The sequence below is a fragment of the Orycteropus afer genome, unplaced genomic scaffold (genome assembly GCF_000298275.1).
Source record: "Orycteropus afer afer isolate SDZICR_OR568_19922 unplaced genomic scaffold, OryAfe1.0 scaffold00033, whole genome shotgun sequence".
NCBI lineage: Eukaryota > Metazoa > Chordata > Mammalia > Tubulidentata > Orycteropodidae > Orycteropus > Orycteropus afer.
Window position 1 is genome coordinate 12,981,818 of NW_006921620.1, and position 27,280 is coordinate 13,009,097.

General features: G+C 37.8%; 1 protein-coding gene across 1 annotated transcript in view; it reads left to right on the forward strand.

Annotated features, from left to right (window-relative positions):
- SNX7 (sorting nexin 7) overlaps positions 1-27,280 on the forward strand; it is a 207,777-nt gene that overhangs the window by 137,095 nt on the left and 43,402 nt on the right. Inside the window, exon 8 of the mRNA XM_007936086.2 lies at positions 13,977-14,129. Within this exon, the coding sequence (XP_007934277.1) occupies positions 13,977-14,129 (153 nt within the window). The remainder of the gene's footprint in view (positions 1-13,976; positions 14,130-27,280) is intronic.

Here is a 27,280-nt window from a genome sequence, read left to right on the forward strand (position 1 = left end):
GGAAACCCAAGGAGGGGTCGCTATGAGTCGGGGCCGACTCGACAGCAAACAACAACAACAGCAACATGGCTTCAATTAAGTTGTACTTGAAGTCCTATTTTACCAACTTCGGTAGGGTATTTTTTTTTTTTAACTACTACAATCTTTATTGAAATGTAAATATATGATCAGTCATTTCATTTATCAACTATGCATAAGTCCAGATTTGTTAAAATCTTTCTAAATCAGTTAATGTTTCCCTAGTGAAAAAAAAAAAAAAAAAACTTCCACCAATGCATTAAGAATTAGGATCACTGCAAAACACAATAATTTCTTGACTAAAAGAGGTCACAGATAACAAAGAGTACCAGGTTTATATATTTATGCATTTTAATAAGTTGGATTAGAAATTCGTTTTATAGGAAGAAATGTTTTAATCGTTTTGAAATGAGCCACACCACTGTTTGTTTTAAAGTGAGTTCTAAAGCAGATTTACCAAAACCAAAACCAAACTCACTGTCACTGAGTCGGATCCGACTCATAGCGACCTCTCCTTGGGTTTCCAAGGCATTATCACTACGGAAGTAGATTGCGTAATCTTCCTTCTGAGGACTGACTGTTGTTTTTGAACCACCAGCCTCTGGTTAGCAGTCAAATGCCTTATGCACTACACCACCCCTTAAATAGCAAATTAAAAACCATAGTAATGGGGATAAGTCTCTCCCTAAAGATCAGACGTGCACATCAACTCTCTGAGAGGTAAAGTGCATCGCTGGGTCATTCCCTTATAGTTTTTCTTTTTCTTTCCATGTCTAGAGTCTTTAAATATGTTCTTTAAATATTTCTTCATTATTTGAATACTCAACTCTGCTTGAATGGCATTGGTATGTTCCTATCATTTCCCAATTTACCCAAACCACTCAAATTAAAATAAGAAAGTCACTTCAGATATTGTGGTTATTCTTTCTATTCATATTGACCTCCAAAAATTATTTGATGTTTTATATAGATCTGAATCATTTTGAGTGTTTATATAAGCGTTACCATGACTCACAAGACTATTGAGGAGTGAGGGTCTCTATTATCATTGTTGCCTTAGGCTTTCCTCTCCCATCTCACCCTGCCCTACCTGCCTACTCAGTTGACCGTTGACCCCATATCAGTAATACTGACTTTTCTTCTATAACTAACATCTACTCAGTTTTCTCCTCTTTTTCCTTAGTGTCTAGAATCTGATTATTACTACTGCTTCCCTCCCCAAGCCTCTTCCCAAAACTTACCTAGTGAGTTCTCTTTGTCTTCTATTAAAATCCCAACATCTCAAGGGAAATTCCTTTAGGACTTGGCAACTGCCTGCACCTCTATCACCTTTTGCTATTCTGCTAATCACACTCTAGGTGCTAAACTTAATAAACTCATTGTCATCAAGTCAACTCCAACTCATAGTGACCCTATAGGACAGGATAGAACTGCCACCATAGGGTTTGTTTCCTAAGTAATTTTTCTGGAAGCAGGCTGCCACATCTTTCTCCCATAGAATGGCTGATGGTTTTGAACTACTGACCTTTTGATTAGTCAAGTGGTTAACCACTGTACCACTAGGGGTCCTTAACCTTAACAAACTACCTACAGTTATACAGAAACTCCAAAGTAAACATTATTCTATAACTTTCCATGAGCTGTTTTCTCTACATGAAATGCCCTTCACTTTTTCTTCTTAAACTGATTGGATCTCAGTATCTCCTCTTAGGCATGTGTCTTAGAAGGCAAGGTCTTATTCCTGAGACAGTGTAGCTAGGTGCTGGGTGAATTTAACAGGAAGAGTGAGTGTGAATGAACCACATTCCCCTTGTCATTTTCCTTAGTTATTTCATTAGTCTCAATCCAAATGAACTGGTTTCTTTCTTTCTTTCCTCCTCTCTTTTAGCCATTTCTACATACTTCTGATTCAAGAAGCCATCTGAAATACAGTTGTGCCTTATTAAAAAACTTTAGTGTCTTTCCATTTCCTGCAGAAGTCATTTCACACTTCATATCATTTATACTCTCTCAGGGTCAATTTTCAATCACTATTTTCAGCTGCATTTCCTGTGTTTGTTTTTGCCCATTCCAGACGCCAAACCCAACTACAGTTCATTCTTTTCTCATATTCTGCTGCATACCATTTCTGTGGTTTTATGCCATGCTCTGAACCAAGTATTCCCTTGACCCAGTTACTGCCTAATGAATTAATGTCAAGATGCCTCCTACCCCACAATCAGGATTAATTTTTCATTCTGCATCTTTCTCTGCCACTGTAGTTTTTTTTTTTTCCCTTTGTTATGACATGTATCACATTCTGTATTATATATTATAGCCCTTGTTTTTTGTTTTATTTTTGCACATCTGCTTCCTAACACTTTATAATTTCCTTCAGATAGGAGCTAAATCAGATCAACCTTGGAAACCACAGGCAGGCCAGCTCACCGTCTGGTGGTGTTCAGTCAGTATGGAAAGGACATGTGCTTCAACAAAGGCCAACCTTTGAATCCTTAGTGTGTCACAAAGAGCTGTATGACTATTTTTATCTTTTCCTCTCAGTTTCCCAGCTTGTAAAAGCAAGATAAAAATAACTTTGCAGCATATTATACAGATTAATTGAAATAATGTGTAAAGAATATAGCTTAGTACATTGACCCTTGGTAGGAATGCCATAAATGCTCACTATTATTGCTACTGTTATTATTACTATAGTAGGTACTCATTATTGGAGAAGGGTATTGTTTTGTTTGTCAGAGTGCTTAGTATTAATGGTTTTCATTTAAACCATATGGCTAATCTCTAGCTGAATATAACTGAAATTACCCATTAGTTGTGCTATTAAATGTAACCACCCCACACACACCCCAGTCTTCCAATCTTTTATTATTATGTATTCTTCTATTATATCTTTTTACTGGCAAAAAGAGGTTGCTTGCTTTTTTAGTTATTCCACCAATGGAGGGCCAAATTACTGCCCTTCTTTGTTGAAGTAATTATGCAGGGTGTTTTTGGAGTTCCTGGCTGGTACAAATGGCTAATGCAACTCAACTGCCAGCTGAAATGTTGGAAGTTGAGTTCACTCAGAGGTGCCTCAGAAGAAAGGCCTGGCAATATGCTGCCAAAAATCAGTCATTGAAAACCCTGTGGATCACAGTTCCACACTGGAACATATGGGATTGCCATGAGTTGGAATTAACTTGATGATAACTAGAAAATGCTTCCACCTCTGTTTTTCTCAGGCTACTACAAAATGTGAATTAAATATTCTCCCTGTTGTTGTTTTTGTTATGTGCCATCGAGTCATCTCCGATTCACAGCGACCTCATGTACAGCAGAAAGAAACATTGCCTGGTCCTGTGCCAGCCTCATATCCCTGTTATACCTGAGCCCATTGCTGCAGCCACTGTGACAGTCCATCCTGTTCAGAGCCTTCCCCTCTTTTGTTGACCCTCCACTTTACCAAGCAAGACATCCCTCTCCAGAGAATGGTTCCTTCAGACAGCATGACCAAAGTAGGTGAGATGAAGTATGGTAATTCTTGGTTCCAAGGAGCGTTCCAGCTGCACTCCTTCCAGAAGACATTTGTTAGTTCTTTTAGCAGTCCACAGCACTTTCAGCATTCTTTTCCAACACCACAACTCAAAAGCATCAACTCTTCTTCAGGCTTCCTTATTCATTGTCCAGCTCTCACATGCATATGAGGTGATTGAAAATAGTATAGCTTGGGTTAGGCACATCTTAGTCTTCAAGGAGATATCTTTGCTCTTCAGCACTTGAAAGAGGTATTTTGTAACAGATTTGCCCAATGTAGTATGTCTTTTGATGTCTTGACTACTGTTTCCATTGGTGTTGATTGTAGAACCAAGTAGTATGAAGTCTTTGACAAGTTCAGTCTTTCTCCATCAATCGTGATGCTGTTTATGGGTCCAGTTGTGAGGATTTTTGTTTTCTTTATGTTGAGGTATAATCCATATTGCAGACTGTAGTCTTTAATCTTCATCAGTAAATACTTCAAGTCATCCTCACTTTCAGCAAGCAAAGTTGTGTTGTCTGCATATCTCAGGTTGTTAATGATTCTACCTCCAATCCTGATGCCATGTTCTTCATGGTATAGTCCATCTTCTCAGATTATTTGCTCAGTTTACAGATTGAATAAATGTGGTGAAAGGATACAACCCTGATTTACTCCCTTCTTGATTTTAAACCATGCAGTATTTCCTTGTTGTGTTTGAATGACAGCCTCCTGGTCTATGTACAAATTGCTCATGAGTACAATCAAGTGCTTGGGAATTCCCATTCTTCTCAATGTTATCCATAATTTGTTATGATCCTGTGTTAGATTGGGCTCTCTAGAGAAACAAAACCAGTAAAGCTTATATATATAGAGAAAGAGAAATTTATCTTAGGAAAATGGCTCACACACTTATAGAAGCTGACAAGTCCCAAGTTCTTGGATCAAACATCAAGCTGGGGGCTTTTCCCAACTCACGCAGCTGCAGGGGCTGAGAAGCTCAAGGTTGGCAGTCAGTATACTGGCCGTTGACTCCAACTAATGACGAATCCAAGATCTCCAGGCCAAGTGGTGGATTGTTCGCTCATGGACAGTTGTAGGCAGACTCCCAATCCACAGAAGAGTGTCTCTTTTCCCAGGATGTCCATAAATATACCGGAAACAGGCCACACCCTTACAGAAACTCCCTTTCAACAGATTGGCTGCTCAAAACATACATCTGATCCCATCATTGGAACAACCCACATCACAATTGCTTAAACCACACAGAATTGTGGTCCAGCCAAGTTGACACAAAGCTCCAATTAACGCAGATCCACACAATTGAATGCCTTTGCATAGTCAATAAAACACAAGTAAACATCTTTCTGATATTCTTTGCTTTCAGCCAAGATCCATCTGACATCAGCTATGATATCCCTTGCTCCACATCCCCTTCTGAATCCAGCTTGTGTTTCTGGAAGTTCTCTGTCAAAATACTGCTGCAACTGTTTTTTGATTATCTTCAGCAAGGTTTTACTTAGTGTGATATTAATGATATTGTTTGATAATTTCCACATTCTGTGGGATCCCTTTTCTTTGGAATGGGTACAAATATGGATCTCTTCCAGTTAGTTGGCCAGGTAGCTGTCTTCCAAATCTCTTGGCATAGCCGAGTGAGTGCCTCCAGCACAGCATCCATTTGCTGAAACATCTCAATGAGTTTTCCGTCAATTCCCGGAGCCTTATTCTTCACCAATTTCTTTAGTGCAGCTTTGACTTCTTCCTTCAGTACCATTGGTTCTTGACCATGTGCCACCTCCTGAAATGGATGATAATCAACCAATTCATTTTGGTATAGTGACTGTGTATTCCTTCCATCTTCTGTTGATGTTTCCTACATCATTCAACATTTGCCTGTGAAATCTTTCAGTATTGCAATTCATGGCTTAAACTTTTTCCTCAGTTCTTTCAGCTTGAGAATGCCAAGTGTGTTCTTCCCCTTTGGTTTTCAAAGTCCAGATCTTTGCACATTTCATTATAATAATTAACTTTGCCTTTTCGAGCTGCTCTTTGAAACTTTCTGTTCAGCTCTTTTATCCTGTCAATTCTTCCACCTGCTTTAGCTACTCTTTGTTCAAGGGCAAGTTTCAGAATCTCTTCTGACATCCATTTTGTTTTTTCCCTGTCTTTTTAATGACTTTTTGCTTTCTTCGTAAATGATATACTTATTCTTATTCTTCCTTTTTAATGGATTTTATTGAAATATAATTTATGTACAGTGAAATACACAAAACTAAAGTGACATGGGTCAATACATTTTTTTTTTTTTTTTTAACAATGTTCCCTCCCTTCCTTTCCCACCCCTGGTAAACAACAAAGAAAATTTCCCTCAATGTATAAACCTTTCCTTGACTTCTTACAATGATGAACTAATACTATATCTGTCTTTCTGTGATTGACTGATTTCACTTAGCATAATGGCCTCCAAGTTCATCCATGTTATGCAATGTTTTGCATATTCTACATTATTCTTTAGTGTTGCATAGTACTCCATTGTGTGTATGTATCATAGTTTGGTTATCCGTTTTTCTGTTCATGTGCATGTAGGTTGTTTTCATTTTGCTGTTGTAAATAGCGCTGTGATGAACATGGGTGTGCATCTGTTCTCGTTCTTGCTCTCACTTCTTTAGGATATATTCCTAGTAATGGGAGTACTAGGTCAAATGGTATTTCTAATTCCAGCTTTTTAAGGAATCACCATACTGTTTACCACAGTGATTGTATCATTTCCCAGTCCCACCAGCAGTGTATGGAAGTTAAAATCTCTCCACATCTTTGCCAACATTTGTTATTTCTGTCTTGTTGAACTTCACCATTAGTGCTGGGATGAGATGGTATCTCATTGTTGTTTTGATTTGCATCTGTCTGATGGCTAGTGATCGTGAGCATTTCTTCATGTATTTCCTGGCCACCTGAATACCCTCTTTGGTGAAGTGTGTGTTCATGTCTTCTGCCAGTTTTTTAATTGGAATGTTAATCTTTTTGTTGTTGAGGTGTTGGAGTTTTCTATAAATTTTAGAGATAATTCCCTTGTCAGATATGTAATTATCGATAAGTATGAATCTGTTGCTGTCATTTTGTTATGTGCTTTTTTGTGGTGTTAATTTCTTTGTTCTGTATAATTTTCTGTACTGAGCTCATTTTGTTTATGAATCGTGTTATCACTTCCTTTGTTGCTATTGTTTTAGCATTTGCTAAATATTTGTGCAGGAGCTCTGGTAGCATAGTGCCTAAGGCACTTGACTGCTAACCAGAAGGCTGGCGGTTCAAACCCACAAGCCACTCCTCAGTAGGAAGGTTGGGCAATCTACTTCCATAGTGATACTGCCTTAGCAACCCAAGGAGGGGTCGCTATGAGTCAGGGGCGACTTGACGGCACATAACAACAACAACAAATATTTGTGCTGGTCTTTTTTATTTTGCTGTGAAGATTTATCATTTTTCTTTGAGGTTACCCTGTGATTTTCTTCCCAAGTTCAGAAGAGTCCATTCTATCTTGTAGTTGTTTTTAGTTCCCTACCATTTAGAAGTTCTTTAACTACACAGGTTTTTTTTTTTTTCCCCCTCTTTTTGGTTTGTAGTTGCTCTCATTTGTCAATTGATATCTCTGGTTCTCTGTTCACAATCTTGTAGGCTTATTTACTTTGGATACTTCTATACGTGGGTTGGTTTCTGGGTTATGTCATCATACGTGCTAATAGTCAGTTGTTGTTGGTTCTCCCTTTAGCATCTCTTGTAAGGTTGCTCTGGTTTTAACAGATTTCCTTAATTTCTGCTTGTCTGGAAATGTCCTAGTTTGACCATCATATGAGGAACAGTTTTGCTGGATATATAATTCTTGGTTGGAAATTTTTCTCTTTCAGGCTTTTCTATATACCATCCCATTGTCTCCTCACCTGCATGGTCTCTGCCAAGAACACAAGCTTAGTCTTATTGGTTGCTCCTTGTAGGTAACTTTTTTTTTTTTTCCTGTGCTGCTTTCAGGATTCTTTGTCTTTTGGTTTTGGTCAGTTTGATGATGATATGTCTTTGTGATTTTCTTTTGGGGTCTGTCAAACAGAGCCTATTCTTAGGTCCCTGGATTCAGAATGAGAATGCTGTCAGTTTAAAATCCAAAATGTCCACTGCTGGTAATCATTCAAAATGGCTGTGCCCTTGGTCACTTTAAATATCCAAAATGGCTACTGCTTGTAAACATTCAAAATGGCTTCATCTTCAGTCACTTTAAATATCCAAAATGGCCACTGTTAGTAAATAATCAAAATGGCTGTGCCCTTTGGACAGCCAAACGTTCATAGCTCAGGTTGTCTCCCTCCTTGCTCTTTCCTTTCCTAGTCATAGTCCACCAGTGCAGTGTTCCTGTAACCCTTGACAACCAGGGTTGATCTATAGGTCAATTCTCAGGTCCCAACACCACTTGGAAGTATTCAGGCTGTTGGTCCCATCAGAGTAGCTGACAGTCTACTGCTCTGACTGTCTCTGTACTCACTGTTTTTGTTGAGGCTTTTCCGTTAGTTGGTGCCTAATCCACTTCTGTATACGTCCTTTCAAAGCTCAGGGATCCAGGATTATCTTCTGTATTTCTGTCAATTGGTTTCTCTTTTCTGTGTTGTAGAGGGTCTGTGTAGCTTGTCTGCCTATTCCATAATCTTACTGGAAGTCGTCATGGATGATGTTCTTTATGTCATCCCACAATTCCTCTGGTTTTTGGTCACTGGTGTTCAGTGCATCAAATCTGTTCCTAAAATGGTCTCTAAATTCAGGAGGTACATAATCAAGATCCTAAGTTTACTCTTGTGGATGTCTTTTAATTGTCTTCAGCTTCAACTTGAACTTGCATGTGAGCAGTTGATGGTCTGTTCCACAGTGAGCTCCTGGCCATGTTTTGCTGGAAGATATTGAAGTTCTCCATTGCTCTTGCCACAGATGTAATCAATCTGATTCCTGTGTACTCTGTCTGGCAAAGTCTACATGTATAGCCACTGTTTATATTGTTGAAAATGTATTTGCAATGAATAAGTTGTTGGTCTTGCAAAATTCTATCATGTGATCTCCAGCATATGTCATTTCTTTAACCAGGCCATATTTTCCACCTACCAGTGATTCTTCTTTGTTTCCAACTTTTGCATTCCAATCACCAGTGATAATTAACACTTCTTGATTATATGTTTGGTCAATTTCACATTACAGAAGTTGGTAAATATCTTCAATTTACTCATCTTTGGCTTTGAGGGTTGAGGCTCCAATTTGAATAATAGTAGTATTATTAACTAGTCTTCCTTGTAGGCATATGGATATTGTCCTATCACTGACAGCATTGCATTTCAGGACAGATCTTGATACATTCTTTGTAATGATGAATGCCACACCATTCTTTTTCAATTTATCTGTCAGTTTGTTGTACTTTGGTAGCTTGAGTTGAGTGTTTCTGTGAGGCTGGAGGCTATGCTACTGGTGTTTCAAATGCCAGCAGGGTTACCCATGGTGGACAAGTTTCTGCAGAGCTTCCAGACTAAGACAGACTCGGAAGAAGCAAGAGGCCAGCCACTTCTCAATTTGACCAGTGAAAACCTTATGGATAGCAGTGAAATACTGTCTGATATATTACTGGTCTTCCTTTAGAGTTCTGAAATGTGCTGTGTGATGTTTGAAGAGTCCCAAAACACTAAAGGAGCTTCTTTGGCCTAGCAACTTTCTTTTTCTTTTTTTTTTTTTATTGTGATTTGGGTGAAAATATACAGAGCAAATTCATGTTCCATACAGCAGTTCATACACACTTTGTCTCAAGACATTGACTACAATTTACCACAATGCAACAGCTCCCCTCCCACTTCCTGCTGATAGTTACTTCTTCCCTATGTCCATCCCCCCATGCACTCTTGCCCCTAGAGCTGTCTCCCTGTGCATAAACAGCCCTTCTTTCTCCCATGATTGTTTTCTCCAAGGAGTATATCTACCTCAGGTAAATGTTCAACTCATATGCCTGTCTTTTGTTTGGCTGGAAGCTACAGGTGTGGGTTCAATTCCAGACCAGAAGGGCAGCTAGGGGCCATCATCTCAGTGGTTCCACCAGGCTCTATCAGACAAACAGACCTGGTCCCTCTTTTTTTTCTCCAAATGATTTTGAGTTTTGTTCCACATTGTTCTCCCTCTCTATCCAGGATCTCCTACATAGATCCCTCTCCAAGTGGTTGACAGTGGTAGCTGGGCACCATCTAGTTCTTCTGGTCTCATAGTCATATAGGCTGCGGTTCACCTAGCAACTTTCTAATACATCTTCTCACACTCCAGTTTACTTTTGTCGAGTGTGTGTGTTGCTGATAGAGCCTGACTTGCATAGTCAGAATGCATACTTCTTTGTACCAAAGAACTTTCTTGAAATTGAAGTCAACTAAGAGGAATCACAGCTTTTATAAATTGTGAGGAAAGATATAGTCCATATCATTCTTAATTTGGATTAGGTATGCTGTGCTTATTATCAACGAGAATCTTAGAATTAAAATTCTGGGAAGATGATTCAGTTTACGTAAATACCTAATGCCTCTTTTCTCCTTTTCCAATTAAAATACTGATGAAGTCATTAGAGAAAGAAAAAGAAATTGATGCAGACACAGAAAATGACAAGAATTAATTATAGTTATTTAAAGCATACGTATCATCTTACATACTGATGAGAACAGATTCATAAATAGCATTTTAAATTAACCTAAGACCTAGGCCCTGGCAGAGGAATGACACATTTTCACAGTCTAAAATACTGGAATGGAATGGCAATCAGTTTCATTTTCACCAATTAATAAGGATGATGATGAGGATGGTGGTAGTGGTGGTAATAGGCAAATTCCCAGGCATTTTGTATGAATCAGTGCTCATTGTTTATTGTCTCATGTAATATTTATAAAACCCATATGAGTTAGGTGTTATTTTTATATTCATTTCACATATCAAGAAACTAGGGCTGCAATAGGTAGTCATACTCAATGTCACACAGCTACTAAAAGATGAATTGGGACATGAACTAAGGTCAGTCTGACCCACAGTCAGTTGTGATTCTGTACTGATATATTGATTGTAGTGCTGTACTGAGAAGTTTACAAGCCTTCTTTCTATAGGTGAGAGTTAGATGAGAGTGGTGTTTAGAGAAGATGTCACAGCATAGAATCCCTTATCTGGAAAAGCATACCTTTTGGCCAGGACAAAACCACAACCCAACCTGAATACCACTTCTAGGGGCATTCCCTTCCCAGGACTTGATGGAAGGATTTGCAGTTTGTTATAAATTTCTTATGGTAGTAACATCACTGGAGGAGAAGGATAGATTATACAATTTAAGTACTGTGTTTCTTAATGACAGAGGTAGGAGATCTACTCTGTCAGTAGGTCCCTGGTTGGTGCAAACAGTTAATGTGTTCAGCTGCTAATTGGAAAATTGGAAGTTCAAGTCTACTTACAGGCACCTCAGAAGAAAGCCTCAACAATCCACTTCTGAAAACTCAGCCATTAAGAAGCCTGTGGAACACTACTCTACTCTTAGAATTGACTGATGGTAACTTGTACTGTCAGTGATCCCACTCTGATGCATAACAGTTTTATGCCACAACACCTAGTAAGAGGAGAATAACTGTGACTATGATACCAAAACCACCAAACCTAATGCCACTGAGTCAGTTCCAACTCATAGTGACCCTATAGGAGAGAGTAGAACTGCCCCATAGAGTTTCCGAGGCTGTAATCTTTACAGATGCATACTGCCTCATCTTTCTCCCACAGAGCAGCTCATGGGTTAGATCCATCAACCTTTTGATTAGCAACTGAATGCCTTAACCACTGCACTACCAGAGCTCCTTGTGGTTACTGTGTTGTTGTTATGTGCCATCGAGTCACACCTGACTCATAGCAACCCCTCCTTGGGTTTCCAAGGTGATATCACTATGGAAGTAGATTGCCCAACCTTCCTTCTGAGATAGTTCTACCCTACCATCAAAATAAGAAAGTAGGGAGCTCTGGTAGCATAGTGCCTAAGGCACTTGACTGCTAACCAGAAGACTGGCGGTTCTAACCAGCCACTCCTCAGAAGGAAGATGGGGCAATCCACTTCCGTAGTGATACTGCCTTGGAAACCCAAGGAGGGGTCACTATGAGTCAGGTGTGACTCAACGGTACATAACAACAACAGGGAAAAAACAAACATAAGAGTCATAAATTTCTCATAGGTAATAGAAGATTTATATAATACCAAATGTCTTTTACCAGGGAAATAAAAGCAAGTATCACTGTGATGAAATAAAAATGGAGAAATTACATTCCATAGCCAACCCCCCTAAAAAATAATTCAAATAAACATTGGAAGCAAAATACTATATTTTATTGAGTTTAAAGTCCACATTTTTTCACATATTAGCATCTCTAAGCTAGGAATTCACCTTAAATGGTGGGGTCTTACAAATACTCTCTGCCAACAATAGTGGTAATGTAAAGTGCTTCTTTTTAAACATTGCCCAGTAAGATCTGGTCACCTACTGCTTCTGCGTCCTCATCTCCTGGAACTTCCCCTGTTTTCCACTGTGCTATAGCCAAGCTGCACTCCTTGTTCTTCCTTGAACAAGCTAGGAATGCTTCTACCTCTGAGCCTTTGCCTTTGCTTTCTCCTTTTCCTACTGAGAATCCCATGTCTCACTCTCACATTTACTTTAAGTATTTATTCAAATGGCACTTTCTCCCTTAGCCTTTCTCTTCTTATCTAAAATCACAGCATCCTCACTGTCAGCCAATCAGAAAGGGATCAGAATAGGGGATACTAGATAGAGTGGGAGAAAAATACGGAACAAAACAAAATTATAAAAAAGACCAGGCTTACTGTTCTGATAGAGACTGGTGAAACCTCCAAGACTGTGACCTTAGTGACCTCTCAAGCTTGGAACTGAACTCATTTCCATGGCTTCAGCCAAACAATGGATAGGTCTATAAGGTGAACATTTACACCAGGTATTTACATTCCTAGGAGCTCTGGTAGCATAGTGCCTAAGGCACTTGACTGCTAACCAGAAGGCTGGGGGTTCAAATCCACCAGCCACTCCTCGGAAGGAAGGTTGGGCAATACTACTTCCGTAGTGATACTGCCTCGGAAACCCAAGGAGGGGTCGCTGTGAGTCGGGGCCAACTCAACGGCAAATAACAACGACAACAACAACATTTACATTCCTGAGAACAATCAGCCAAGGGAGAACAGAAGGGCAGCATTTGCACAGGGAGATAGCTCAGATGGTAGGCATGCATAGGGAAGGAGGACACGGGAAAGGTAATAACAGGGAGGAAGTGGGAAGAGAGCTGTTACATTATGGAGATTGCAAACAAAATGTATAAGGAAAACAAATTGCTCTGCAAACTTTTACCCAAATCAAAATAAAAAAACCCAAATAGGTACAATTACAGCATCTTAACATTCCTCATGTCTCTTTCCACTTTATTTTTCTCATTTGTACTTCTTATCAACTGACAAGTTCCTATTTTACTTATATGTAGTTTGTCTCTACCAATAGTGTATAAGCTCTGGTAAAGGCAGGGATTTTTCTTTTTCTTTTTTTTTTTTTTTTTTTTGCTGGTGAATCTCTAGCTCTTAGGAGAATGCTTTGCACAAAGTCAATAGTTAATAAATACTTGTTGGATATATGAATAAAAGAATAAGTCAACGTATTTTGTGCTCAAATGCTGCTGGGTAAGGTAGAGAGGGAGTATAAATGTCACATTAACTATGTCTAATGGAGCATAGACTAGGTGTCAGGCGCTTGAGATATAAACCTACCTCTGTTACTAGCTATCAGAGTAAAATTTGGCAGATGAATCCTTTGGGCCTGTAGGTTGTAGTCTGTAATCTCTGTGGATATTATAACATGTCTGTTAACTGAGTTTTCTGCTAAAAAAAAGCAAGCCAGGAATCAAACACCCAAATGAATGAAGCCATCTCTTTTAATAATAATGTTATTCCAATCTTCCTTCTGAGGAGTGGCTGGTGGATTTGAACCACCAGCCTTCTAGTTAGCAGTCAAATGCCTTAGGCAGTATGCCACCAGAGCGCCTACAAATTATATTGATAGTGAGAATTTTAGTGGGAAAGAATTCTGAAATAACTTGTAATTCAGTTTCCTTTGCTTTGTAAGTAGTAAAACAAGCCCAGGGTTTGAGAGATTAGCCAAGGTTGTGAACTAATTGGTGACAGACTTTGAACTCAGCTCTATGTCTCAATGTCCAAGAGGGAGCCCAGTGTTCTTTTTATACTAACTAGTACATGCAGTAAACACTGGTGACCTGTTAAAAAATATTTATTCTTAAACTGTTTTGATATGATGTTCATTTTAGATTCAATGAAGTCATCTAGTGACAAGGATACATAGATCAGTTTCTCTCTCTTTGTGACCTAATTCAGCTTACAGAAGAGATTGGAAAACTTGAAGATAAGGTGGAATGTGCTAATAATGCCTTGAAAGCAGATTGGGAAAGATGGAAACAAAATATGCAAAATGATATCAAGTCAGCATTTACAGATATGGCCGAGGAGAATATCAACTATTATGAACAGGTAATTAGTACTATTTGATATGGCCTCACTTTACAAAGGTTATTTTCTCTTACTTTCTCTTTTGCTTATGTTGAAAGAGTCCATGAAGAAAGAAAGTGACACATTCAGAAGCCTCTGATGGCTCTGTGCCTTCATTTGGTTCTCTCACAGAAAAGTCTTGGAGTAACACAGACCTACCTACTGAAACAAATGTGTTTATGCGTTGGAAGAATGATTCATTTTCTTTCTGTACAGCATGCCTCGAGTACCTCATTTGAGCTGAGCTTCTTAGTGTGAGAAAGATTATGCTACCATATTTTATTTTGTTTGATTCCCTCTTAGTTACTTGTTTTGGAATGATTGCAATGGTGTTCTAGTATTTTCAAGTTCTTCAAAAGCGCTTGATAATGTTTCTTCTTTTCCCACCCCCAGCCCTCCATCTAAAGATACAGGTTTGCAAAGGGAGGAAAGGAGCAGAGGTTTGAAAGAGCCAAAAAATGGTTCAAGACCTATATATATGCCTTGTACTCCTGTCCTCCCCACCTTCTGTCACTATTTGAAAAGTCATCAGCATTAGAGTATTGCTATTCTATTAGCTAAAGACTAACGAGGTTTGTTTGTATGTTTGTTTTTTATAGTTTAGAAAAGGACATGGTCATCATTTTGCTTTTCAAATGATCATTTTTGATTTTTTACAACTAACTTTTCCTCAGAGTAGTTATTTTTTAAATGAATTTTATTATACCATCAATTTCCCCAAGAAGCTCTGATGACTCAGTAATTAAAGCACTTGGCTGCTAACTGAAAGATTGGCAATTTGAACCTACCAGTGGCCCTGTGGGAGAAAGATGTAGCATTCTGCTTCCACAAATATTACAACCTTGGAAACCCTATGGGCAATATTTACTTCCGTAGTGATACCGCCTTGGAAACTCAAGGAGGGGTCGCTGTGAGTCTGGTCCAACTTGATGGCACATAATGACAACAACACTCTTTCCTATTGGACTCTGTTGAGTCTTAACTCAACAGCAATGGTTTTTTTGTTTTACCACTTTTCTCCACCAAGCATATTCTAAACATATTTTCTCCAGCAAGTATATTTTATACTTCAACCATCTCTGGATGAATTAATGAATATATGAAATATTTAAATTGTAAAATTGTTTTATACTTTATAGTCTCCAGTGCCTGTCAGTTTAAAGATGGTTTAAACTGAAATAGTGTGTATTTTGAAAGATTAGCTAATTGCTATTTCCATTCAACAAATGTTAATAGAACACCTAAGATCAAGGACTCTAGAGGAAATACAGTATACAGGATAAACACCAGCCCTTTCTCATGTAGTTACAGTCAAGGGCAGAAACAGCCAGTTAAAACAAGTGGTCATAATAAAGTGTAATCAGTTCTGTGGTATGGAAACCTTGTAGCGGCATCTAGAAGGGAATGAGGGAGGTTCCCCAAAGGATATGCATAAATTGAGCCTGGAATAGTGAATAAGAGGTAGCCAGATAAAGATGTGAGGAAGAGCATTCCAGGCAGAGGAAATACACACACAGCAGCCTAAAAATGAGAGAGAACATGACCTAAGTCTTTTCTGGAAGGTAGAAGTGAGAAAATAATGTTGAGTTGAAGAGTGAGGCTGAAGAGGGTTTTGAAAGTTTAGTTAGTCTTTCCTCTTTCATTTGAAAGGAAGTGGGAGCCATGGAACAGTTTTCAGACGGAAGTGACAAAGTCAAACTTGCCTTTTAGGAAGATAACGGTGGTGAGAATGGTAAAAGACTAGAGGTGGTGGAAATGTTTTTAGGGGCTGTGGCAGTAACAGAGGCAGCAAAGTGGACCGACTGAGCTGTTTAATAGTAATTGGCTAGAGATTGGTGGTATTTCTTTTCAGAGGATGAGGTGGGGAATATCAATTTCTATCTCTCCTTTATTCTGTTTACACAACCCTAAATAAATTTAAGTATCTAAAGGGAATGTTTTGTACATCTCATATGTTGAAATGATTTAAACTTTTTCTTTTGAAAAAGACACATTTATCACCATAAGGCTTTCTAATAGTAGTTGCATACACCATCACAACAGTGGGGCAATATGGAGACATGGATTCTGGAACCAAGGTTACCATGTAGCTGTTCAATCCACAGAAGTAACTTTACAACAGTTACATTACAGGATTGTTATGACAGTCAGTGGACAATTCATAAGAAAATTCCTTGAAAATTAGAATATGCAACATACTATAAATGATTATAATTATAAAACATAAGTATATTAGGGTATAAAATCATGAGATAAATAAATCTAATGCATTTTCCTTTAAATTATGAGGTCTGTAAAACTTCTCTAAATTTGAACTTTTAATTTTTTTTTAAGAGAAAATATTTATAGCAATTCCATATAACCCCAACTAAAAAAAAATTACTTTGGCCTTAAACATTCCTCTTACATAAATGTCTATATATATTTTTAATTACACTTTTAGAGTTGAATTCATTTTACACAAAATACTGTTTTCTTAGGAAAAGTTAAGCTAGAATAAAGTGTTGTATCATGAATTTTGTCCTTTCCAGCAATGGTGCATGTCAGTGTGTTATGTTCTAACTCTTTCCTAGGTGAATTATATTTCTCAATGTTACTAAAACTATGTCAAGGGCACTGCATCTTGGATGTATAAACTTGGGTAAAACATTGGTTTATTTTATTATAACTTCAAAAGCCCCCTACAGCACTACTTACTTGATTTTAGAGTTTTTTGTTTGTTTGTTATTTATGTTTTTTATTCTGAGTAAAAAACTTTTAACTGATTTGGCACATGAGTTCAGTAAGGCTTAATCAGGAAGTTGGAGGCCTAGATAATCAAGTCTTCTTGATTAGTACACAGGCTGTAAAGCCTGAAACAGCAACAATCTGCTGTTATATTTTTTCTTTATATTTTATTTATTTATTTTGTTGTTGTTGAGAATATACACAGTAAACCATGTACCATTTCAACAGTTTCTACACTTACAATTTGATGACATTGATTACATTCTTCAAGTTATGCAACCATTCTCACCTTCCTTTTTTTTTTTTAATTTTTATTGTGATTTGGGTGAAAGTTTGTGAAACAAATTCATTTTCCATATAGCAGCAGTGCATACACATTTTGTTTCATGACATTGACTGCAATTCCCCATAATGTCCGCTGTTATCTTTTAACTTCAAAATAGTCCAGATATACAAGAAGTGAAATGTTCTCCCAGACTTTACCTTTATTTATTTATTTTTAATTTAGTCATATTCATACAGAGATACTTTTTTTCATTAACATTTGCATAGATAAATCCCCAAAGGGGTCTGCTCGTACTGTGATAGATGAAAAGAGGTATAAACGTTTGCTTTTGGATTTACTTGCATGAATTGAAATGGTCATAGCTTGTTTATATCTTAAAATGTAAATATCAAAGTAACAGAAAAATCAGAGTATAAATATGATCTCTGGGTCTGTATCAGACTCCAATTTCATACTGAAATGTTGCATGTAGATGTGTGAATTTACTTGGAGACAGTTGATAACAAATATAAAACAGATGCCTCCAAATAAACTTTGAATAAGTAAAATAATGATATACCCCTTTGCCCTATATGGTCAATAATTAAGAATAACTTTGAGACTTAAAAAAATAAAAGGTAACAAATCAATAAACCTAGCAATCCAATTGAATACAGGTGAATCATTTCAAAATATATCAATACCCAACTAACCGAAGGAGATTATTTTCTGCTAATGTGAAGGGATATTAAAACAATAAAGTGTGAGAGTTGGAAAAATCGTGTGGATGTTTTTTCATTGTTTTCTAGTATGTACAAAAGAGTATCTGTTATTTATTGTAGTTGTTGTTGATGCTGATGATGGTAGTAAAGAATGCTTGAGAGAAAGAGATCCTTGGCAGGTAGGGCAAATTAGAAAAGTGTTCTCATGACTGAGAAGAGATCACAAAATGTTGACTTTGACCAATCAAAGCAATTTGTAGTCAAGTAGTTACACCACTTTAAGGAATATACTTTATTCCTTTGAATAGTTTATTTTAGATTATTACTGCTGTTGGTTATTGTTAGCAGCCATTGAGTTGTACCCCACTAACAGCGACCCAGTGCACAATGGAAACACTGCCCGGTTCAGCATCATGTCCATGATTGGTTAGGTATCAGACCATTGTGATCCATATAGTTTTCATTGGTTGATTTTCAGAAGTAGGTCACCAAGCCTTTCTTCCTAGTCTGTCTTAGTCTGGAAGCTCTGCTGACACTTGTTCAGAATCACTGCAACAAGCACATCTCCACTGGCAGATGAGTGGTGGCTGTGCTTGTGGTGTATCGACCTGGTGTTGAAGCCTGGTGTCTGACTGCTGTTGTTGTTGTTATGTGCTGCCAAGTCTGACCTGACTCACAGTGACCCCTTCTTGGGTTTCTGGGGTGGTATCACTATATAAGTAGATTGCCCAAGCTTCCGTAAGAGGAGTGGCTAGTGGTGGGTTTGAACTACCAGCCTTCTGGTTAGCAGTCAGGTGCCTTAGGTAGGCTACCAGAGCTCCTGACTGGAAGGTGAGAAGTCTAATACTGAACTAAGAATTGTTATTAAATAAATCTAAGTTCTTGTTTCATAGTCTTATTTTTCTGTTTGTAAAATTAATACATGCTTACTGAACTAAATATAAGCAAAATAACAACAAAATCTAAATACACTAATGTATAAAGAAACCCTTAACACTTTCTCCTAGCAATGGTGTATTTAAATACAATTATAGAAAAATAACTTGCTATTTTAAGGTAAAAATATTAATGACTTAATTTCTATATGGGCTCTACTGAATGTGTCATCATAAAACATGTTGTTGTTGTTAATGTGCCCTTGAGTCAGACCCAACTCATAGCGACCCCTCCTTGGGTTTCTGAGGCAGTATCACTATGGAAGTAGATTGCCCAACCTTCTTTCCGAAGAGCAGCTGGTGGGTTTGAACCTCCAGCCTTCTGGTTAGCAGTCAAATGCCTTAGGCACAGTGCTACCAGAGCTCCCATAAAACATATGTGGTCACATATTTGTGTCATGATGATTACCAAAAAAACCAAAACCAAACTCCCTGCCATGGAGTCAGATCTGACTCATAGCGACCCTCCTTGGGTTTCCAAGGGGGTATCACTATGGAAGTAGATCGCCCAACCTTCCTTCCGAGGAGTGGCAGGTGGGTTTGAACTGCCAGGCTTTTGGTTAGCAGTCAAATGCCTTAGGCACTATACCACCAAATACCAAATACCATAATGATTACAGTAGATACATATTTTGAATTTGATCATTTTCATTTATTTTATAACTTTTTCATGTACTGACATAATAATATATTGTTAATATACCTGTATAATTACTAAGAGTTGAACATTTGTCTTATTTCTATTTTCTTGCTCTCATAAATAATATTACTAAAAATATTTATGAACATTTGTCTTTTAAAACATTTGTTGGTAAGAATTTAAGAAGTAACCAAATGAGATATTACTGCATTGCAAATGCTATTAATCTTATTTGAGAACATAAATTGCTTCATGGAAAATCATTCATTTGTTGTTGTTGTTGTTAAGTGCCGTCGAGTCATTTCCGACTCATAGCGATCCCATGCACAGCAGAACGAAACACTGCCCGATCCCGCGCCAGCCCCACAATCCCTGCTATACTTGAGCCCATCATCGCAGCCACCGTATCAATCCATCTCCTTGAAGGCCTCCCCCTCTTTCATCGACCCTCCACCCTACCAAGCATGACATCCTTCTCCAGGGAATGGTCCCTTTTTACAACATGACCAAAATAGGTGAGACGAAGTCTGACCATTCTTGCTTCCAAGGAGCATTCTGGCTGCACTTCTTCCAGGACAGATCTGTTAGTTCTTTTAGCAGTCCATGGTACTTTCAGCATTCTTCGCCAGCACCACAACTCAAAAGCATCAATTCTTCTTCGGTCTTCCTTATTCATTGTCCAGCTCTCACATGAATACAAGGAATTATCATGGCTTGTGTCAGGCGCACGTTAGTCCTCAAGGAGATATCCTTGCTCCTCAGCACTTGATACAGTTCCTTTGCAGTTGACTTTCCCAATGCTACACATTGTCTAATGTCCTGACTGCTGCTTCCTTTGGCATCAATTGTAGAACCAAGCAATGTGAACTCTTTGACAGCCTCAGTCTTCTCTCCATTTATTGTGATGCTGCTCATTGGTCCAGTTGTGAGGATTTTTGTTTTCTTTCTGTTGAGACGTAACCCATACTGTAGACTGTATTATTCAACCTTCATCAGTAGGTGCCTTAAGTCATCCTCACTTTCAGCAAGCAAAGTTGTATCGTCTGCATATCTCAGGTTGTTAATGATTCTTCCTCCAATCCTGATACCACGTTTTTCTTCATATAGTCCAGCTTCTCGGATTATTTGCTCAGCATATAGATTGGATAAGTGTGGAGAAAGGATACAACCCTGACGCACTCCCTTCTTGATTTTAAACCATGTAGTGTCCCCTTGTTCTGTTCGAACGACAGCCTCCTGGTCAAGGTACAGATTCCTCATGAGTACAATCAAGTGCTTGGGAATTCCCATTCTTCTCAATGTTATCCATAATTTGTCATGATCCACACAATCAAATGCCTTTGCATAGTCAAGAAAACACAAGTAAACATCTTTCTGGTATTCTTTGCCTTGAGCCAAGATCCATCTGACAACAGCTATGATATCCCTTGTTCCACGTCCTCTTCTGAAGAACCTCTGGAAGTTCTCTGTCAATATAATGCTGCAAATGTTTCTGAATTATCTTCAGTAAGATCTTACCTGTGTGCGATATTAATGATATTGTTCTATAATTTCCACATTCTGTGGGATCACCTTTCTTTGGAATGGGCACAAATATGGATCTCTTCCAGTCAGTTGGCCAGGTAGCTATCTTCCAAATCTCTTGGCATAACTGAGTGAGTGCCTTGAATGGGGCATCTGTTTGTTGAAATATCTCAATCGGTATGCCATCAATTCCCGGAGCCTTGTTCTTCGCCAGTTCTTTCATTGCAGCTTTGACCTCTTCCTTCATTATCATTGGTTCTAGATCATATGCCACTTCCTGAAATGGATGAAGATCGATCAGTTCTTTTTGGTACAGTGACTCTGTGTATTCCTGCCATCTTCTCTTGATGTTATCATTCAATATTTTGCCCATAGAATCTCTCAATATTGCAACTCGAGGCTTAAATTTTTTCTTCAGTTCTTTCAGTTTGAGAAATGCCGAGCATGTTCTTCCCTTTGGTTTTCAGACTCCAGGTCTTTGCACATTTCATTATAGTAATTGGCTTTGCCTACTCGAGCTGCTCTTTGAAATCTTCTGTTCACCCCTTTCACCTTTTCATTTCTTCCATTTGTTTAAGATTCTGTTCAGTCCTTTTACCTTTTCATTTCTTTCATTTGTTTAAGATTCTTTTATCATCAGTACCCTGTGCTAAGCACTATCAAACTTAAGTCTTGCCATTAGCAAGTTACAGTTTATTAGAGAATACTGCTGTATTTTCACTTGATTAATAAAGCTTTCCAACATGTTAATATTTTAGGTGTAGAAGTTTTAGACTTAGTTGTGGTTACTTAAATATTGATAAATAGACCTGGTAGAGGATTTTATCAGCACTGGATGACAAAAATGTATATGTATCTGCATGGAAATCTAGGAAGCTGAAAAAAAAAAACATCATAGTGAAAGAATTCTGTAGGATAGTAGAAGAAAGAAAAAGATCATTACAATGATAAACCAAATGAGTAATACAGCTAATAGCTTCCTTCACTCAAGTTTAGTTATTAATTGTCCATATAAAAATCACAGACATTAATAATAAAAAAAAAAGATACCACAACAGACTTTCTACAAACCAAATAATAGATAAGCATGGGGTGTTCAAAGGTTCTTTGAATGTATTTTTATTTATTTCGGGAATTATTCCTTGTTTTGCTGGTAGAAATGGGAAAGTGAATTCTAGTGAAAGAGTTTTTTGTTTTGTTTTGTTTTGTTTTTACATTCAGTATTGTGCTGAATACAAAATTTACATTTTGTAAATTTTGTGAATATTTACCAGAAAACACACTGGATCAAGTTAAGACAGCACCCAAGCATTCTGAATTAAGGCAGCTAATCTATATTTCGGAGCTCTGGTAGCGTAGTGCCTAAGGCACTTGATTGCTAACCAGAAGGCTGGCAGTTTAAACCCACCAGCCATTCCTCGGAAGGAAGATGAGGCAATCTACTTCCGTAGTGATACTGCCTCAGAAACTCAAGGAGGGGTCACTATGAGTTGGGTCCAACTCGACGGCACATAACAGCAACAACAACAACAACAACAACAATCTAAATTGGGAGCTGTGGTGGCATAGTGCCTAAAGCATGTAACTGCTAACCAGAAAACTGACAGTTCAAAGCCACCAGCCACTCTTCGGAAGGTAGATGGGGCAATCTACTTCCGTAGAGATACTGCCTCTGAAACCTAAGGGAGGGGTCAGTATGAGTTGAATCTAGTTGACTGCAGTAAGTTTAGTTTTTTGAGTCAGGTCCGACTCGACAGCACATAAAAACAACAACAACATTTTGGTAATAATAAAACTGCTTCCTAAGCAAGTTACTGATGGGTGACATTTAGATATCTATCAGAAATTTCATTCTTTTTGAAGCTGACAATCAGGTAAATAATTGATTTGTGCTAATATATGAATTACCCCACCACCCATCTACCAGTTTGTTGTACTCTGGTGGCTTGTGTGTTGCTGTGATGTTGAAAGCTATGCCACCAATACATCAAAGAGCGTCAGGGTTACTCACAGTGGACAGGTTTCATTCGAGTTTACAGACTAAAACAGACTGGGAGGAGAGGTATGGTAATCTATTTCTAAAAATTAGCCAATGAGAACTGTATGTATCACAACAGAATGTTGTCTAATATGGGTTTGGAGGGTGCTACACAGTAGCCACAACTATGGAATGAAATGTATCAATGATTATGAAAATGCTGTAGGATCAGGTAGCATTTCATTCTATTACATATAAGTTCCCATTGGTCAGTCTCAGCTCAATGGCTACCAACAACAGCAACATATAATTAAAAGTAACAACAAGAAGAATATCTTCCCTAGATGAAATTCTAACTAAGAAAAAGTCACGGGTAAGGTAAAATGAAAGAAACCTAGGGAAAAAATACCATTTTCAAAGACTGGGAAGTAAAACCAATGGAAGGAAACTCTGACATTCTTAGTCATACCCCCTGGAATTTAGTAATTTTTAAAAATTATCAAAAAGTTAATTATAATTTCAAGGTCATAGATTCCAAAAGAAAATAAGACTCAAGAGGAATGAGCAATTATAAAAAGTAAAAGGAATGAAGCAGCTAAAGAATCACATGGTTAAGTCTGTGGATCATGGACTATGTGAAAAGCAACATGTGAAGAGAGGGATATGCCAAGGATGAATACAGCAGAAACAGGAAGTGTCAGGGAGGATACTTTTCAGAAAGAAGCCAGGTTTCTAAACAAATGGCTAAGGACTTCCAATTAGTAAAGCCAAATGGGAATGGGTGTGTGAAGCCTCTTAAGGAAGCAAGAAGATAAACTATAAGAAAATGAATCCCTAATGAAAACTGAGAAGACAGAATTCTTATTTCGCTCCTTTTTTCTCCATCAAGGAGAATGACAGTGTAAGTTGAAGGGTTTAGGCAAATACAAGAAAATCCAGTAGAACTAAAGAGAAAATAAAACAGTAACTTTCAATTGCCCCCAAAAGTGAGGGCTAAGTATATTCTTTTATACCATGAGTGACACAAAGGTCTTCCCTTAGAAAACCTAAAACAGCACTTACACAGCCATCACTTGAAGCCTTTGACACTAAACTGACTCAGGTAGAAAGATCGACAGACCTCCACTCACCAACAGAGTTTATAGGACAGAGTTTTTGAATCCATACCAGGGTATTTTTCTTTTTTAAACATTGTTTCCTATTTTTCACTAAAGCTGTTGGTGATCTAAGCCGTAGGGCCCAAGAAGACAGATTTCCTAAGGGTGTAAAACAGCCCTTCAGAAAAGAGTTGTGGTTGTTGTTATGTGCCATCGAGTCGGCCCCAACTCATAGCGACCCCTCCTTGGGTTTCTGAGGCAGTATCACTACGGAAGTAGAAAAGAGTAGTCTGTATCTTAGGAACTATTTGAAAGTTTCAGAATTACAACTACCTTGAATAGATCTAAATTGTCTATAGGTTAGATTTCCTGTAAAGCAAGCACTCTATCGTGAGAGGCTTAAGTTGCTTAGGAATCTACTCAGCCTAATCATTTTTATGCTAGTTAAGTTTCCTGACCCCTTTCTGATCATCCTTGGGCCCACACTGTTGTTGTTAGCTGTTGTCAACTAAGTCCCTGACTCATGTGATTCCGCATGTCATAGAGTAGAATTGCTCCCTTGTGTTTTCTTGGCTGTAATTTTTATAGAAGTAATTAGCCAGGACTTTGTTCCACAGAGTGCTGGGTGGGTTTAAATTGCCAGCCTTCAAGCTAGAAGCTGATTGCAAACTGCTTGCTCCACTCAGTCTCCTTTGGTATGCACAATACCTACTTTCTTATCCACTGTGAGGCACTCACTGGAAGCCTGAATTTCTGGATCAGAACATTCAGGCTGCATCACACCAGTTTTCTTTGCCCCACTCAATTCATTTTGGATTGGTCATTTTCATCAAAATAAAAACACTCTTAAATGTTGTTAAATGGCAATTCCTCCTTGTGTTTCTTATAAAGAGACCAGACTATTGATTAATGATAAATCTTGTCCTTTTTACCCTCTGTACAATGGAAAGGAGCCCTGGTGGCACAATAATTAAGCGCTTGGCTGCTAACTGAGTGGTTGACAGTTTGAAGCCCCCCCCAGTGGCTCTGCACGAGAAAGATCTGGCAATATCCTCCGGTAAAGATTATAACCTGGAAAATCCTGTGGGGCTGTTCTGCTCTGTCACATGGGATCACTTTGAGTTGGAATCAACTCAGTGGCACTTAACAACAACAACATACCATGGAAGGAGTCCCTTGGTGGTGCAAATGTTTAAGCATGCTACTACTAGCCAGAAAATTGGTCGTTGGAACCCACCCAGAAATGCCTTGGAAGATCTACTTCAGAAAGCTCACAGCCTTGAAAATTTAGCCATCATGTCAGAATTGACTGAACAGCAACTAACAGCAACCCCATACTGTAGAAATCATTGTTTGACAAATAGTTCATTCCTATTTTAAGTAAATCTACAGATACACAATAACAAAGATCAGAGCAAAGGAACCAGAGATGAGGTAATCTTCTATGTGTCATTGTTTGCTGAGAGGCTTCGACATTGATTATGGATCTAAAATCATCAATGCATATGTAGTTGGATTAGGAGGATCTTCTGGTCATCCGTATTACTGGTTAATTGGGAAGTGTAGTACTTTGGAGATTATCTACTGTAGAGGCTGGGGAACTGGCTCTTTTGTTTGAAGGATTATACCTTGAATAAATGAAGAGGTGAGAATTATATGCTGAGCTCAGTGATATCTATGTAAAAGTTTGTTACTTTGTTACATAAGAAATTTAATAAAAAACTTCTTTTATAATTGACTTATAAATGTCAAAGGAAGACCTCAGGCATAGGTGTCTCTTTTGGTAGAGACTCATTATATATTTGGGGACATAATTAATCCCACAATCATTTACCTCGCATTGATTTTCCTTGACAGCTACTAATTATAGCAGCTTGATAGCCCAGTGATTTCATCCAGGTTATACTGTTAGCCTATTGAATTGTCTAGGAAACTTTTTAGGAAAGAAACCTGTTCGTCTTTGTTTAAACTTTTATGTCTCAGATTTATTGGTCATAGCAGTCATTTATGGAATAAATGTCTGAAATATTCTCTAGGACACAATGAGGGAAATGATAGAGATATAAGCCTTCTGATACTTGGAGGACTTTACCACTGGAAGAAGTTTAGGTAGTCATGATTTCTTGACAGTAAATTGCAGTTGAACATGGCTTAAAAGACTGCTATGTTGGCTTACTTTACTTATGCCTGAATCAATTAATATAATTTTCAGGATATAGATGAATTCTCCCTTAACATAGAAAATAAAATGGCAAACATAATCTTTTATATTGATTACAAGGCCCTGCTTTCATATTTGAGAAGTAAATCTCTCTAACTAGTTTCTTTCTAAAAAAAAAACCTTTATATTCAAACCAAAATTGTCTTGCATAAGATAATTTTCAGCATTTAAATTGATAATACATTGAAGAGCTTAGCTCATTTAATTTACTGAGTTTATCTTGGTAACAACGTTGCAATCTCCTTTTTTTTCAAAATTTGTTTTATGTGAATCATATTAAGGTTATGCTATGTTAGATGACATTTCTTAGAAGAAAGTTTGGAACAAAATAATTATCTCTATTCTTCATTTGCTATCTAAAAATACTGAGTTCAATCCTGATGATACATTTTGAGAGTAACATTGAAAAACGAGGATGTGGTCAAAATAGGGTGTTAAGCATAGTGGTCTTTAGAAATTTATCTTCATTGAAGGCATTGGAGAAGAAAAGGCAATTGTTGCTTGAGAAGACATCTAGAATGAACTCTGAGAAATTGTATCATTTGAACTCACAACAAAGAAGTATTTCCAGTGTATTAAGTTTTTTCCACATTTTATCATATTGTCTTGCAGAGAAACAAGTTTCCTTCCTCTGAAAGTTTTGAAATAATTTTTGAAGGTTATAAATGAGGTATTCTCTCTGCACTGATGTTTTGTAATACGTGCTATGGAAAATTCATATTTTGTAATATAATGAGTGTTATGTTTTAATAAAAAAGATTTTGTTCTCAAATAAGCTTGGATTAAACAAAATTAAGCAGGTTTATTTACTAAAGAAGTTCTAAGTTATTTTTGTGCTTACATGGTTTGTAAATATGTAAATGGTAGTTGTTGTTGTTGTTATGTGCCATCGAGTCGGCCCTGACTCATAGCGACCCCTCCTTGGGTTTCCTAGGCGGTATCACTACAGAAGTAGGATTGCCCAACCTTCCTTCCGAGGAGTGGCTGGTGGGTTTGAACCGCCAGCCTTCTGGTTAGCAGTCAA